We start from the raw sequence: 16,323 nt of genomic DNA, 5'->3' as shown, positions 1-16,323 counted from the left end.
TCTGTCCTTGGTGCTGATATTGACATCAAAACATTTTCAATTTTAGTTCTTATCACTTTACTCTTCGACCCCACCTTTTCTTGGTCAGAAGGTTTATATTCTATTCTTCATTCTTTCTGAACAAAGGAACGACCGGATGAGTATTTACAAATTGATTATTCGATTGAATATTTCATCGAGTTAATCACCAACAATACCAGACTTGTATATTGCTAACGAGTTAAAGTCACCGAATATTCACGATGTAGAATACGTCCAGACTACGGACTGCCCGACTACTCGATTTGGTCCACTGCAGACTCATTTAATCGTTTTGACATTATAGCTGTAATTGCATTGACATGGACTTGCGCACAGCGCTACCCCATACATGACGTTATAATGCAATCAAAATGAAATTAATGACAACCCGGTATTGCATGATATCCTTCAAACTTCTAATGAACGTCTATTTGTAGACGGCATATTTTTTCCGAGGCTTTTTTTTGGCAAGAGAGAACTTGATTTTCCTTGTTTCAACATTAAGGCACATTTTTATGGCACATGGAAACCAGAAGAATTATACATTAAACGCAAAGCTATATATATTTGTACACGTTGCTTTTAGATGTGTCTTTCATATCTAGAAGATACCATATTTTGTGACTAGATATGGTTAACGTTAATAAGCAATGTAGTTACCTATCTAGTCTCTATCCGTATCCGATATTAGTTGAACACTGGTATTTCAGAAGATGAACGAAATGAAGGCGATTTCCAGGCGTAATTTCATAAGATGATCGATAATAATTTCATAACTTGGTCATATGAACGTTGGATGGTAGTACATCAACCCTCGTTATGTCTGACATGCCTTGGAATTCGGTGATGCCTTCCGATTATTCTGATATCGTTTTTTATCATAGCGAAGTTTTCTTCTTCATAACTAGTACAAATGTTCAAACGTTGTTGAAGAGCAGACTCCTCCAATCACAATCCATTCAGTATTCATTCTGCACTTTGGACAAAGTCCGCTTAGTGCGCTATTTCAAACACCCTAGAGAGAAAATATTTAAAATGGCCGCCTCCATGAAGCTTTTGATCGTTCACGGTATGAAAGTCAACATTCTCAATGTCCTGTCAAACCATATAAGCTATTTCTCCCATCATGGTATTGCTGTAGGTTGTCTTTAAATAGATGCATGTGGTATGTGCTTCCCGCGGCATTTTTGAGGCGGAGAGCGGTCAGTTTTATCATCGTGTGGGGAGGGGGGCGTTAACTTGTCAGGCGCCTGAGATTTGACAAGAAAAACAACAACAGCAAATGGAACATGATGCCACAATGTAGCGACTTCATTTTACTCCAGACAGAATGTCAGCTTTATACAATATTATTTTCTTCCCGGGTTACTTTTATAACACCGAAAAAATGTAATTATACTTTTGAGGCATTGTGTATATTCAAGGAGGTATATCGAATTCGTGTTGATGCTAACTTTCATCAGCACCACATAAGATCAAGGCGGTTATATACATATAACCTCCTTGATGAGACATGAAAAATAAAGAAAGCACATGTGACCATCAATCAACTAGACAGCGCTGTAATTGAGACAACAACAACAATGGTGTTGACTGTTAAATTGAGACATTTAGTGTTGTGTACGCTGCAATTGTGAATATCTACAAACACATGAACAATTAACGGTATATCCCAATCCCATTATACATATATCCTGTAGCAGGTGTGTTTATAAAGAAAATGTAAAGCAGTCATCCTCCATTGGGGTGAAGCATATTGCTTTTTCAAGTAGCTAGTAGTAGTGCAAAAAAGGTGTGGTCTATGACTTAAAACTGACCGAAAATCATTTCTCTGATAACATTTTTGTCCCAATCAGGTTCTCAGAAGCACAATATCGATGTTTGCGTACCAGAAGATGAAGGAAACCAAGCTCTCAGGGTAGAACATCTGGCCCTGGCTGCATGGAAGACAACAGGGGTGCCTGTACAAAACCAGAGACTTATATACAAAGGTTGATTTATGCTACATGATCATCTAATACTATGCTATAGATACATGTTCCTTTGATACAAGTGCTGATGCTATATATGACTACTAGTAAGTTTTTAGACAATACTTTGTGGAAAGAGCTCTACTAGTATCTAATCATAGTTAAGTACTTTGTGAAAAAGCAATAGTCAACCCTTTGTAATATTCTCAACTGATAGTTTTTAAGGATTTATGGATGGCTGAGGGGCCAAGCATTCAACTATGTATACTTGTGAAGATGCCAGTGCTTCCATGCCAAGGATTGCCTCGGCACTTTCATCGGATACTGACTGTACAATAATTTTACCTCGCTTTTGCATACAACAATATTTGCATTTGGTTATTTTTGACCACTTATATTATAACCACTCCCTACTAAAATGCAATGATGTAACTACATGTAGTATGATAGTTCCTCCAATAGATGTGTGTTTTCTTACATTCTAGGCAAGTCCTTAAAGGATCCTGAGAAGACACTACAGGAGATGGGCCTCAAGGATGGTGCCAAGGTCATGATGATTGGGAAAAAGGTCAGTGCAAGATGGAACTGCCAATCAAAGTAAGAAGACCATACAGCATTATATGTTTATAGTCCTCCAGGGGGTTTCATGTCTCAGTTGAAGAGGTTGGATATAGATATTCCTGATATGTGTGATCCAAGAAGGTGTGATATTGAAGGGAAGGTAATATGATGGTAATGGTGAGGCCATAGGGGCAGTGGGTTGTTATCCACTGTATCAAGGGCGCAGTATTGGAAGCCAGAGCCATCCCTTTCCTTCTACCGCCTTTTACCTCCACAGCTGAAGTCAGGTACTCATTTACACACCCGGATGAAGTGAGGAAAGTCATGTAAAGTGTATTTCCTAAGGGCACAACATGGGTGGTATGTCCAAGGAGGTTTGGTATGTCAGAGGATTTGAACCCAGGACCTCAAGGTTCTGCGGAAAATATGCTAACCGTTAAGTTAACAACGCCACAGATTTAAGTAACTTTCTTCTTTCCCTGCGACAAATTTTTCCCAATCCCTTAGACTAAGTGGTTTGTGACATGTATATCATCATGTTTGTAATGTATAGTCACAAGATAGCAGTATCTTACAAACCTTATTGTGCATGTAATGTTTAAGATTCCCCTTTTTGTAACACTGTCCAGCACAACCCTGAGGAAGAGGCAGAGTTGAAGAGTCTTGAAGAAGTGGACAAGGCTCAAGAAGCTGTGGAGAAGAAACTTACAGGAATGTCTGAGGAGCTAGAAGGAATGGAGAAGGTAGGATGATTAAGGAAAACAAATACAGACAAAACTACTCAAGAAGACCACTCAGGGGACCAATGAAATCTTATCTATATGGACAGGTGGTTACTATAGATAGGATATTTGATGCTTATGTCAATGAGGAAATAGTATCCAAGGGACCACATTCACCAAAAAGTGGCCACATTGGCCAGCTGGTCCTTATACTTGTCACTTGTACAGTACGGGTTTGACCATACACAAGTTGTCTTTCTAATCTCTCTTTTGAAGATATACCATCAAGAAAGATTATTCAGTCGTCACGTGGGACTGTACAGCTACAGATAGTGGAAAAAAGAAAAGGGAATTTTTAAGTTTGAACATACAAATATGTGTTTCAAGTTCAATACCCTTCCTTTCATGTAGGGATTCCTTGAGGAATCTTTAATGACTGAATCATTGCCTAAACTTGAGAAGAGATTAGGACTGTCAACAGAAGAACTGATGAAGATGTTGGAAAGACTGGACTCAACAGTAAGAATCTTACATTATTTGTGTTCTTCCCTCTTAACCAGATAGGCTATTTTGCATCTCTAAAAGCTCACATATATGTAGAACATGTACTAGTATCATTGTGTAAAAAGTTAGTTTAAGTGAAACAATCAAAACAAATTATTACACTGTTTTTGATCCTGGCTACCCCTATCTTATACTGATGAAAGACAGCAGATGCTGTCTGAAACGTTTGGCTGTTTAGTTTTTTTTTTTTTTAATCTATGCTAGGGCCTCATCCTCAGCTTGAGTTACTCTTGTATTGAGTATATCATTACCTGGATGTCTAACCTTTGTCAACGTATCTACCTTATATTCTTAATCAGTACTTTTGAGGTTTAATGATTAAAGCATGTGTTATTCTGTTAATTCTCCATTCTCCCAAAGCAGTCCCTGTCAGACTTTGCCCATGTTATCTTAATCTCGGATTCTGCTGACCCCCCTTGTTGTTTGCGGATTCCACAGTTTTCTACATAGTCCAGAAAACACATGTTTTCTGGACTAACACTTTGTTTGCCAAACAGTGACACACCTCAGATTGTAACCATGGTTACTCACGAGGATAGATATGGGTGAGTCATACAGATATGGCCAGGTCACCTGCCTGATAAATGTGTGATACATTAAGATTTATATAACAGTACAAAATGTATGTTTGTTATAAAGGTACAAAGGTGAGCTTTATGGTGCAATCATGGGTACTGTAAATGCAAAAATATTTGCAAGGATTTAATTTCACGTTAGGGAGAAAATGTAGTGTTTGCGGTGGTTTTGAGTTTGCCTTTGAAACATTAGTAGTGCTGCAGTCACACAATGGAGCGACTTTTCGTGATGCTTTTAAGTTTGTGGTAAATAGTTCACCTCAAAAACTGCGAACATAAAACCACAGCAAACATTTCTGCGTTTAGAGTACCCTGACCTCCAAAATGCTGACAAAACTTCAGAATGCTGACAGAGACTTACAACAAAGATTTCAGAAAAGCTGGGAGGGAGGGGGAGGGCCTATAGCCAATACTCTGAATTACTTTTCATGTTCATCATATAGGTTTTAGGCATAAAAGATACAAGATACAAAGGGGACAAAAGGACGAAAATTCAGACATTTATGTAACATTTTATGGTGCATAATGTTTGATATTTAAGAAGAGTAGGGGTGACCCGGTGTGCTTGGCCAAAACTGTGTGCCGTGGCGAGGCCGCCGTGCAAATGCACGAACAGCCCGAGATTATACCCGAGGTCCCTTCACGGATGTGGGTCACATTTCATTTCATTTCAATGTTTGATTCCAACCTAAGATAGTGATAATCTTGCCTCTTTCAGATCATTCATGAAAGTCACATTGATGCGAAAAAGAAGAGGAAAAGTGTGGTACAGAGGATTCAGGTGACTAAATCTTGACATCCATAACACTCTGTGGCAAAGAAGTAGGAAACTTCATCAGTGTGTGTGGGTGTGTGGTGTGGGTGTATGTTGGGGGGGAGTGTGCAATATCCTATGAAAGGGTTACAAATTAAAGATGCTAGAGCTTACCTTACCTTACCATAGAGATTGTAAGTAAAGTAAGTTTAAGGTTGTAATCTTGGCAGGTAGAATGCCACTTGAATATACCATACACACTGTTTATATATATTTTTTTCTGTTCATAAAGTAACATGCTTTTTCATTGCAGTCAGTTATCCTATTAAGTTATTAAGACATTTTTTAGTACAAGAGGCCATTCTATTTGAAGTGTCTGTGTTTGGTTTGGTCAAGAATCATTTGAAAACAGTTACACAAACATTGCAGACTTGAGAGCCATAGGCTAGGCAAATAAGTTTTAAACTCACAGTTCAAAAGGTACTACATGTACTAGTAGAATGTTTAGACTGATTTCCAACGAGTATGTGCTTTGAGCATGTAGTAGGAGTTTAAAAAATGGTACTTTTTCTCCTTCCTCCACTAGATATCCAATGACATGATATTCCAAAGCTGGCTGTGATATCTAGATACTAGAATCTTACAGGACTGATATCCAATGTGTATGTGCTGTGAGCATGTAACGTTAGTAGGAGTTACAAAATAATACTTTTTTTTCCTTCCTTTACAAGTTATCTACAGTCACAATAGACATGATAGATCTCTCTATATTACAGGTTCTTCTGGACAGATGTGACAACTTACTGACCAGAACAAGACAAGTGAAGACAAAAAGTACGCTATGATAGCTTTGTAAGGCCACTATTCAAAATTCAAGGTCTCAATCAATAGGTCAGTCTTTGTTTTGCATGTTTAGGACTTCTAGAAGAAAAAGAATGATCATGTTTTACAAACGTCAACGGTTCCAAAATTTGACCTTGTATGTAGAAAGATAACATATCTATGAATCAGCCACATCTATATCTATCTCCAAATGATGTACTACGTATAGTTAAAAAAGACAGTCTTGTGTTACATGAAGACATGTATGGGGCTGGTAGATGATAAGCCTTACAGAAAAAAATTCTTAAAGAAGAAAGAGCTGAAATTTGGTTGATGCTTAGGCTTGACATATGATAACTACAGTTATTTTTGTAAGCTTTAAATGACAGATCTAACAATGCAAAGTAACAATACTTGCTCCCAAAAGTGAGTGGGATGGAAAAAAATTAATTGCATGTTAGTCAAGTCAAGTAAAAGCCATTGTAAGTGGTTATCTTCTCAAGATTTGGATTCTTAAGTTCAACAGTCTAAGTCTTTCTTAAACTCCAGCAGTTCTACAGGCAGTGCGGTGGTGTTAGTGATGTACTGTAGCTTGTCACGTCCCTGTAGGGTGGTGCTGAGAAAGGCTGCGCTGATGCCCTGAACGAAACTGTGATACTTGTTGAGATCTGCATCAACATTGGCCTTGCAAAACTGGAGCTTTGCACACACTGTAGAAGAAATCATATTTTTATAGAAAAGTTTGTTTAAAGTGAAACATGCTTGATACAAATGATATAAATCAAAGCAATGTTATTTCCTGAGGAATATTATTTGCAAGCATATTTGAAGTCTCGAAGCGAGGCAAGATTTCTGGACCAGTTATTTACATTTGTTTCAACTCTCTTCTCAAGTTCTGTTCTTAATTGTAGCTGAACTGAACTAGTAGAGTTTATGTGTAGCCAGAAAACATCTTTATCAGAATCCATAATGATAATGCTGATCTGTAGTATGTTCCTATTACTAGCCAGACTAAGACTACAAAGTGTTATTCTCTGACATGTTCAGAAGTTAAGAAATTATAAAGTTAAGAGGTGCAGAGTTATACTGTTGGATAACAGTTATTTGCTTACATTTTTGTTAGAATCATAACTCAGATATAGATGACACCTTACCCGAGTACATCCAAGCATCCAGCATTTCACAGTGACCATGGCCCTGTGGACATACAAAAGGAAGGAAAAATTATCATCTTTAATTCTAATATTCGACCAGTTCTAAAGAAGGCTTCTGAAGCTATAATGATTTTAACGTGTGTGTGGCAAACGTCATTGTGTCCAGCGTTAAAGGTTAACATTTGCAAAGCGACCGTGAGTTAGGTCTACGTTCTCAGCATGTCTGTCAGCATGAGTTTCACGAACGTGTCAATCTAACCATCGACTAATCAAATCAACCGTTATCAACCAATCACGCACGAGTACTAAGATGATTCTAACATGTGTTTGTCAAGCGTCATCGTGTCCACTGTCCAGTCTTTGACACAGCATTAATTAAAGTTTAAATCTGCAAAGTGCCCGTGAGTTAGGTCAACTTTCAAGTGTCAATGTAACTGTTGCACGAGTGCCACGAACGTGTCAGTCTAACCATTGACTAATCAAATCAACCGTTATCAACCAATCACGCTCGAGTACTAAGAACTATGCTTACCTTGACGTTCATGACAATTTTTGGACATTTCCACAAGTCGTAGAAGTGGTCGTACCCCTCATTAGGCAAGATGCATCGCGGATGTTCGGTCGAGAACTCCGTGCCGAGGATCAAGGCAGGCATGTTGAACGTCAACGGGGTTTCAAAGTGATAGCTGAATGGTTCCAGAAGTAGAGCCGCCTGTTGAAAAAGATTTGAAAAAATAAGTATGTATTTTCGAAAGAAAATGAATAACATATTTCAAGATGTTGACAGTACTATTATGACCACTCAAACTATCACAAATACAGACTTTCTTCAACTATCGCTTAACAAATGAGGGGGATATGAACTCAGTCACATTTGTGACCGCATTCTTCACACTGCAGCAGCGACACCTAACTGCAGTACAAAGTAGAACCTTTCATCATTGCCCTTCGGAAAATGACAGACAGTCACTTAAGGGCCCTGTCACACTTGTGCGTATATGCAAGTCCGCATGAGTTGCGTATTAACAAGTTTTTGGTTTAGGTTAAGTTTGCAGCCGAAGAAGTAATTTCTTTGGTTCGATAACTAGGCTGTACAACGATGGGTCAAAGTAGAAAACAACTTCTTCCCTGCAAACTTTACATAAACCTAAAAAAATGTTCACGCGCACCTCATATGCACATGTATATACGCACAAGTGTGACGGGCTTAAACGTTGGTTGTTATAACTCTTTTGTTGTTACTGAAGAATTTTGTTACTCAACACTATACTTGGTACAAGTATCATGCTCAGTTCTACAACAGGTAACGGTGGATACCTCATACTCCTACAGTTGTCTTTGTACTTTAATTTCTTACCTTTGCAAGCGTATGATTCTGCAAAATTATGTCCGCGAAAGGATCACATCCAGCAGAGTGGCAGCTAACCGCCAGGTGGTCGAAGGCCGGCACCAGTCGTGGTAGGGTAGTTCTGTTGGTCTGCTGAGCAATTCTTCCCTCTAGATGTTTTGTTAACTATGTGAATGGAGGTCGACTCCTGTAAGCCCATTCGTAGATTCGAGCACGCATGTGCAGTGTCAAAGGTGAAGACCCCTGGCGTGTAAACAGTTCTGCTTCGACGATTGTCTCGACTTGTTTACGTCTCCGTGGACTTCACCTTTGACACTGCACATGCGTACTTGAATCTACGAATGGGCTTATTGATTAAACTCTGACTTGATTTTAAAATCATTTCATGTAGTTGAATTAATGAATGGTTTATTGCGTCTTTGCAAGGCTAGTTGGGTAGCCCTGTACTTTTCTTTACAGACAAATAAACAAATCAAATCAAGACACAAAATACAGAAGCAGCCGTCATTACCTGAAATGCAGTATGATTCACAATTCATGATAGTCTAAAAGCAACACAATTACATGCATAAGCTAAACATTGCAAACCCTTACAATACTCACTTCTAAAGTATATGTGTATAAGTGCTTATTGACGGTGCTAACTAACACTTTGTCGTTGAGTATGTCAACCAGGTAAGGCAGTGCAGTTTCAATATATATGTAAGTCGTTATCGGGAGAGTCACATGTGTAATTTATTAATATGAGAGAGCCCCATACCCAAAGAAGTGAAATATCCTACATGGATATTGAAAAAAAGGCTTTCAAACTGACCCACTGTAGTTCCTCCAAGTATTTCTTTGACTCGTGACTCTGGACACCTTCCCCGTGAGGCCTGTGCCTTACGTCAGGCGGTGGAGTTGGAATGTGATAGGGTAGGTAGTTCACCCCAATGGCCACGAACCCGTGACTGGCCACCCGTATTAACACATCATCGTAGCTTTCTGCAGGTATCCAACCCAGCAAACCGCCCGTGAAGAAGAGTACTGCGTATGTGTCGATCTTCTGAGGGTAGTACACTGTAAATGAGAACAATATTTCATTACTAGGAGGCCCAAAGCTACATGACTTACTCTCATTCCCAAGAGCTATCTACCACTCAAAAATCATGACCATAGCATGTTCCGAACACGAGATATCAAAACCAGACGTTCCGCTGCAGTACCATAGCAAGTTTCTAGGAGGCTCAAAAATCTTATCGAAGTCTCACAAAGACCTACCCACCTACCGAGTATGAAGACAATCCATCCAGGTATTCTCGAGTTATCGCGTTGACAAACACACACACACCTTCTCGCTCGGTGAGTTCGTACTTTCAATGTTTGGTCATGAATTGATGGTCCTAAAGATATATCATGTATAGTTATATGACAAGGAGTTGATTTAGATCACCTTTGGTAAGCAGTGGGGCTTCATGCTGGCTGATGGTGAAATTGAGGACCTCCAGAGTTCCTTTGTCAAATGGATTCCCATTGTCCACGTAGATACCTTTAGCTGAACAAAAAAACGAAAGACAGAAATGACAGGTTACACGAAGTAAACTTTGACAATGACGATGATCTTGACTGTATATCCATGCCCAACATGGGCTAATGTATTGAGTTAGATAACCCAAGTAAAAGAATGGGCAAATTATGTTATATTCCATCTATACATATGTACGAAGCCTCTTCCTTCTTCTTAGAACATGCTTTTTAGATGACATGTGTAAAAAGAAAATAGTTGTAAAAAACATATGTGAACATTTCGATAACACAAACTAAGTTCTGAGAGTTGGATTTTCGGTCTTCCAGTGGTGGCATCTCGATGGCATCTGAATAGATAATTCTGTTGAGTGTCAAGTCTCCGTTGCAGGATTCTCCCACGGCTATTTTTCAATTTATCGGGACCAGATTCTTTGGCTGGGGGGGCAGTATCTACTCGGGGACCGTATCTGCTTGGGATCATGTAACTGTCGTGTGGAAAGCCTGCGCTTTGTCGCCTTCAGCAAAGGCCCATCAAAAAAACAGTTATCACAATCTGGCCCCGATAAGTTGAAAAATCGCCGTGGGAGAAGCCTGCAGCGGAGGCTACGGAGTGTCCGCGTCCCTTGTTTAGCAAAAATCTGAGAGCCCGTTAGTGAATTTGAGCCCAGTATGATATAGACCCCATTTGTTGCCATAATGATATGCGCCTGTTCAAGAAATGAAGCTAGTTTGTGCAGTTGTAGCAAGTAAGAGACAATGCATTAGTTGAAGGATGTACTAGACAGAATTCGCTCGGCCAATGAAATAACTAATTCCCTCGTGAAGGTTTCCTAAAGGGAAAATTTGAAGCTATGACCGGAAGAAACCTTTGACACCCCTCGTGATAGTTACACAGTAAGTGACCCTTGTACCCCATTCAAAGTCATCGAAATCATTTCCATGGTTGCTTGCTATATATGGTCCGATATGCAGCTATTGCTTCACTGTTACTTGTTGTTGAAGAACTTCATTTGAACTGTCCTGATCAAAATGGGCTAAAGTGTCACTGAAATGTATCATCCGATCAGTAAGGTGGGCAACCCACATGAGAAAATAATACTGTACAAACTGAGTACTTTCTTCATTGATCAATACAGAATAACATTGGCGTCATTTTGCTACAGTCCTGAGATAGTTATTTTGATTGATAAACGGTAGAATACCACTTGACACATCTGTAAGCTATTTGCTAAACAGTCCGACTGCTTCCCGAACCCCCAACAAAATCCAGTAGTAACCTGTGGGCCGTAAAACGTGTGGAACACGTAATACCCACCAAACATTGCAAGTCGGACGGAATTCTCTTAACAAAGGATCATTTTGTCAAACTTACCTGTGACCCACAACTTGGTCATGAAGGTAGCAAAGAGTGCAATCCTCGTTAATCGGTCCATCTTCCATTTGCAGTGATTAGTCGGGTCGCTTGTGTGTCTTATAATATGATTCCCAACTCACATATGGCCACGATGTCTCTTGACCTTACCATGCAAACAATCAGGGTCAAAGCACCAAACTTGCAGGTAAACACGCGTAGGCAGTAGAATGTGGTAAACACTGACGTATGATGAATTCACAATACAATAAAGAAAACATCAACAGACATCGCCACAATTATCATGTTCAACATCACTCTTCTTGAAGCAAGGATTTCATTTGCTACTCCTTTATGAGATCATCGAAATATTAAGTAAAAACGCTGAATTATGTCGTTCATTCGAACGTGAGCACAATATCTCCAGCTGGATATAATGCTTCAAAGAAATTAGACTCGCCCCTCCCCTTTGAGCTCCATTTAACTTAAACAGTACGTGAAGTCAAACATAAAATGGTAACAATAGAAAGGCTTGGAAAGGCTTGCAAAATGTGTTACTGGTCATTCATGTCAGCCAAGACAAAAATACATCACAAATAGATACATTGAGATTGAAGACATTTATTCAATTGTTAAAAAGTGGGCACCGATGGGAAACATTTAAACACAAACGGTTTGACAACAAGATATATCCAATAAAAGATCGATCTTATTATTGATCCTGAAGAAGACCACAGTGGTCCTTGAAAATTTGATCGAAGAGTGTTGGAAGAAAGTTTAGCATTGTACTATGAAAAATTAATCTGTTCGCTATGTCTAGTAAAAGAAATCTGTCTGACAATAATATTAGACATTGGACGGACATGACAATATCGATTGTCGTCTTTCCCAGATTTCAACCATTCCCGTTAACAGTCTAAGTCTTTCTTAAACTCCAGCAGTTCTACAGGCAGTGCGGTGGTGTTGGTGATGTACTGTAGCTTGTCACGCCCCTGTAGGGTGGTGGTGAGGAAGGCTGCGCTGATGCCCTGGATGAAGTTACGGTACTTCTTGAGGTCTGAGTCAGGATTAATCTTACAAGCGTGGGCGAACTTACAAGCTGTGAAAGAGAGTATAATACTTAGAGAAGCTATGTCACGGTACAAAACCATTTCTTCGAACAGGTTGTAGGTCTTGAGGAACCTTGTTCGTAAACATGTACTGGAAGCCTGGAAAGGCTTTCTTAACTAGCTGTTGATAGTTGACTTATTTCATAGTTGATGGTTAATTGCTTTCATGGGTTCAATTGTTTTGATCTCAAGTATCCACACACCACGTGGCGGTAAAGTACTACTCTTTGAAATAACACATTGTATGGATACCAGATTGGGTATCTTCATCATCATTTCTCTACAGAATTGTTTTGGAGATGTAGGATTGATGGTACATGTATGTTGTTTGCATATGAGCTTTTTACTGTCCTACTCTGACAGAAGGAAATCTTTTTTTTCAGGCACATGACCTATGTCGACATCACATTGGAATAAACATACAAATGTTGTTATAGATACCTATAACATATAACAAACATACACAGTTGTGTTTGAATTATGACAGGCTAAATCAATTACGCCGTGTAGGTTTTTTTCTATGCCTCTTACCTTCGAACGTAGCAGGATTCAAGATCTCACAATGGCCATGGCCCTGTGGGAATTTGATAGAAAGTAGACATTCTAGATCTGGTTCATGTATAAACCAATTGTAACACTTATACATCTAGGTCTAATCTTTTCCTGAACATTTAAAACATAATGTGTATGCTGACATAACGATATATAATGATATAAGAACGTCAAGATGGTACCCTACGTGCTGTAATGGCTGCAGGACCAGTCAGAGGACAAGGTACGATGGAACGGGATAATTACAAACATTGATGATAACACACAATGATTTGTCTGCCAATGACAGTTTTGATTGACAAGAACTGCATACTTGCCACCAAGAACGAAATATTTCAATAAATGAGAATAAGAACGTTCTATTATTATCATTATTATCATCATTATCATCATCATTATCATCATCATCATTATCATGATTGTATGCTGCTGCTTACCTTGACATTCATGACGATTCTTGGACATTTCCAGAAGTCGTAGAAGTGATCGTAACCCTGTGCAGGGTAGATGCACGCTGGCTTTTCGGTCGATAGCTCCGTGCCGAGCATGAGGGCGGACATCTTGAACGTCACCGGAGTTTTGAAGTTGTAGCTGAATGGTTCCAGGAATAGGGCCGCCTGTTAGAATAGAAATAACAAAACCGAATGATTGTTGAAAAAAGGAAATGATTGTATGTATATGTATATGTATATGGGAGAGAGAGAGGAGAGACAGAGAGGAGAGAGAGAAAGGAAATAGAGAGAGGAGAAAGAGATGAGAGAGAGAGCTAGAGATGAGGGAGATGAGAGAGAGATGAGAGGAGGGAGTAAGAGATGAGATAGATAGATAGATGAGGTAGAGAGATGAGAGAGAGATCTAGAGGTGAGGGAGAGCCAGGAGAGAAAGAGAGGAGAGAGAGAGAGAGAGAGTTATTCTAAATTCTGAAATGAACTTTTGAAATTTGTTAAAAACATGTAAATAAAGCACCTGTATATGCACGCGCACATATTTAATTTTTTCTTCATTTTGAATTTATGTTAGCTTCTAACCTTTGAGAACGTGTGATTCTGCATAGTCATGCCCACGATAGGATCACATCCCGCAGAGTGGCAGCTAACCGCCAGGTGGTCGAAGGCCGGCACAAGTCCAGTTTGGTTGAGCTGCCTAGCGATCCGTTCCTCCAGGTGTTGTGTTACCTGTATGTGGGGAATCCTACACACTCGTGTACGTTGTTTGTGACTTTAGAACGTATTTAACTTTCTGACATTGCCACCGATGTCTACAAAGATAAAGATTCTATAGGATAAACAAAATTCCAGTAATAAATGGTCATTTTTAAGAATTTTTATAAGACATAACGGTTATCTTTGCTCTTCTTGAAGAGTACAAGGAGAAAGTTACATGATAGTTACGTGCTTTTCTTTTGAGACGTAGACTTGCCATCTGTGTGAAAAATTCAGATATATTCTATATGATATTGCAATCTAACAGTTACATGCATAACTAAGTAGCAAAATTGAGAACGTACCCACTGGAGTTCCGCCAAGTATTTCTTGGTCTGATCACCAACTTGACCCTGAATCCCGTCCGGATCCCTCTCGTTTTTCGACACCTCGGCGATGGGCAAGTAATCCACCCCGATGACAACAAAACCGTGGCTGGCAATCGCCTTCAGCACATCACTGTAGCTTTCCGCAGGTATCTCACCCAGCAAACCACCCGTAAAAAACAGAACTGCGTATGTGTCGATCTTCTTGGGATAGTATACTGAAAAATATGACAGCATCACGTTCACTTGTTTATTGGTTTGGGTGTTCACGACACACAGCCATGGCTGCCCAACTAGCCTATGGCTATTACAAAGGGCTAGCCCTGCTGACAAAGACAAGACATTACAATTTAATTTTTGACATGGACAGTTCTTTTGGTTATACATTGTTTATTATCAGGATAACTATAAGAACTGCATATTTCTATGCTAATAAGGAGCAGAAGGATCGACATTTACGTTGATATGTTTACATCACCTTTTGTGAGCAGTGGGGCGTCGTGTTGGCTGATACTTAACGTCTGTACTTCCAGAGTTCCGTTGTCATATGGATTCCCATTGTCCACGTAGATTCCTTGGGCTGAAATATAAGGAAAATAAATCGGATGTCAAGTAGTTTTATGTCCCCAAAGTTAATTCAAACCTCCTTACTAAACATGCAGCTGCACTGCAGTTGTTTCTGGTAGAAAAGAATATAATTAGCACAAGTATGATGTTGTGCGCTTTCTTGCTTTTCTCGAAGCTTTTGACGCCCTACCCAATATTAGACTTAGACAGTGTTGATCTTGAATAATGCACTTTTCCAGCTGAAACACTGGAGGTTAGAGGTTCTGAGTTTTCTTTGTTTTCGTTGTTATTGTTAATTTGAAAACATTTAAAGGTTCTGAAAAAATCCATCGACGCACTCTTCCATTTATCAACGAAAAGACAGACAAGATATAGGGATAATATCTAAACAAAATGCACACAAAAAACACGAACTAAGATAAGTTGCTAAAAATCATGAACTTTAAAGATTGAAATTTTAGAATGAAGCTTGTTTCCCAACAGTACAGTTCTGCCAACACTGGGTTGGTCAACAAAATAGTAACCTTTGTACTCAATACAAGGTCATCGAAGAGCGATTTCATAAGTTGCTATTTATCCAAATTCCAATTCTAGTTCACTGTCTATCATGTAAAAATATAGTTTTATGACGGCCGTCCTGTCTCTGACGTGGAGAGTGGTCTTGGCGACTAAACCATATAGCTCCAGCCTACGGCAAACTAAGCCACAACTGTATACTATTACCCCGACTGCTTCCAGGTAATATTTGATGTCATGTTGAAGACTGTCTCTGTACGAAGGACTATTTAGTTCAACCAAGGAGGTTTATATAGGACCTCACCTGTGGTCCATAGGTTGGTCATGAGCGTAGCAAAGAGTACAACCCACGCCAGTCGGTCCATCTTCCTTCAAGTTAAAGAGCCTGGTCGTACTGACCTTTGTGTCTGATGACCCCCAGTCGCCCCGAAATCTCCTTTGACCTAAGTAGGCTAGTCATACCCTTCAGGTCAAAAAGTCAGGTCACCAAACTACATATTGAAACGGGAAGACATATCCGCACTCGTCTAGAACAACGATTATGTAAACATTGTACTTTGAATAGAATAGAAGACGAATGTCGTTTTGTGGTAGAATGTGAATTATATACTAAAGAAAGAAAGAAATGAACTGTATAAGCTTGTAGAAAACCTATTTCCCTACTTCACACATTTAAGTACTGTACACAAATGCATATTCCTAA

The 16,323-nt window shown here is 39.3% G+C and overlaps 3 protein-coding genes across 3 annotated transcripts; 1 reads left to right on the top strand and 2 right to left on the bottom strand.

Annotated features, from left to right (window-relative positions):
* Window positions 1-1,042: 1,042 nt before the first annotated feature.
* On the top strand, window positions 1,043-7,069 carry LOC136443208 (BAG family molecular chaperone regulator 1-like). Its single transcript, XM_066440348.1, has 7 exons — window positions 1,043-1,090; window positions 1,878-2,012; window positions 2,477-2,559; window positions 3,182-3,295; window positions 3,686-3,793; window positions 5,132-5,194; window positions 5,944-7,069. The coding sequence occupies exons 1-7, from the start codon at window positions 1,057-1,059 to the stop codon at window positions 6,010-6,012; spliced, it is 606 nt and encodes a 201-aa protein (XP_066296445.1). The 5' UTR covers window positions 1,043-1,056; the 3' UTR covers window positions 6,013-7,069.
* On the bottom strand, window positions 6,013-11,532 carry LOC136443206 (uncharacterized). Its single transcript, XM_066440345.1, has 7 exons — window positions 11,370-11,532; window positions 9,924-10,025; window positions 9,306-9,550; window positions 8,501-8,656; window positions 7,676-7,855; window positions 7,144-7,186; window positions 6,013-6,699 (listed from the first exon to the last, which is right to left on the bottom strand). Exons 1-7 carry the CDS (start codon window positions 11,428-11,430, stop codon window positions 6,509-6,511), a joined length of 978 nt encoding a protein of 325 aa, XP_066296442.1. The 5' UTR covers window positions 11,431-11,532; the 3' UTR covers window positions 6,013-6,508.
* Window positions 11,533-11,634: 102 nt separating this feature from the next.
* On the bottom strand, window positions 11,635-16,051 carry LOC136443207 (uncharacterized). Its single transcript, XM_066440347.1, has 7 exons — window positions 15,925-16,051; window positions 15,016-15,117; window positions 14,517-14,755; window positions 14,038-14,184; window positions 13,447-13,626; window positions 12,989-13,031; window positions 11,635-12,447 (listed from the first exon to the last, which is right to left on the bottom strand). Exons 1-7 carry the CDS (start codon window positions 15,983-15,985, stop codon window positions 12,257-12,259), a joined length of 963 nt encoding a protein of 320 aa, XP_066296444.1. The 5' UTR covers window positions 15,986-16,051; the 3' UTR covers window positions 11,635-12,256.
* Window positions 16,052-16,323: the final 272 nt, after the last annotated feature.

This window comes from Branchiostoma lanceolatum, chromosome 10 (genome assembly GCF_035083965.1).
Source record: "Branchiostoma lanceolatum isolate klBraLanc5 chromosome 10, klBraLanc5.hap2, whole genome shotgun sequence".
Lineage (NCBI taxonomy): Eukaryota > Metazoa > Chordata > Leptocardii > Amphioxiformes > Branchiostomatidae > Branchiostoma > Branchiostoma lanceolatum.
Note: the sequence above shows the minus strand (reverse complement) of the source record. Positions and strands in the feature narration are given on the sequence as shown.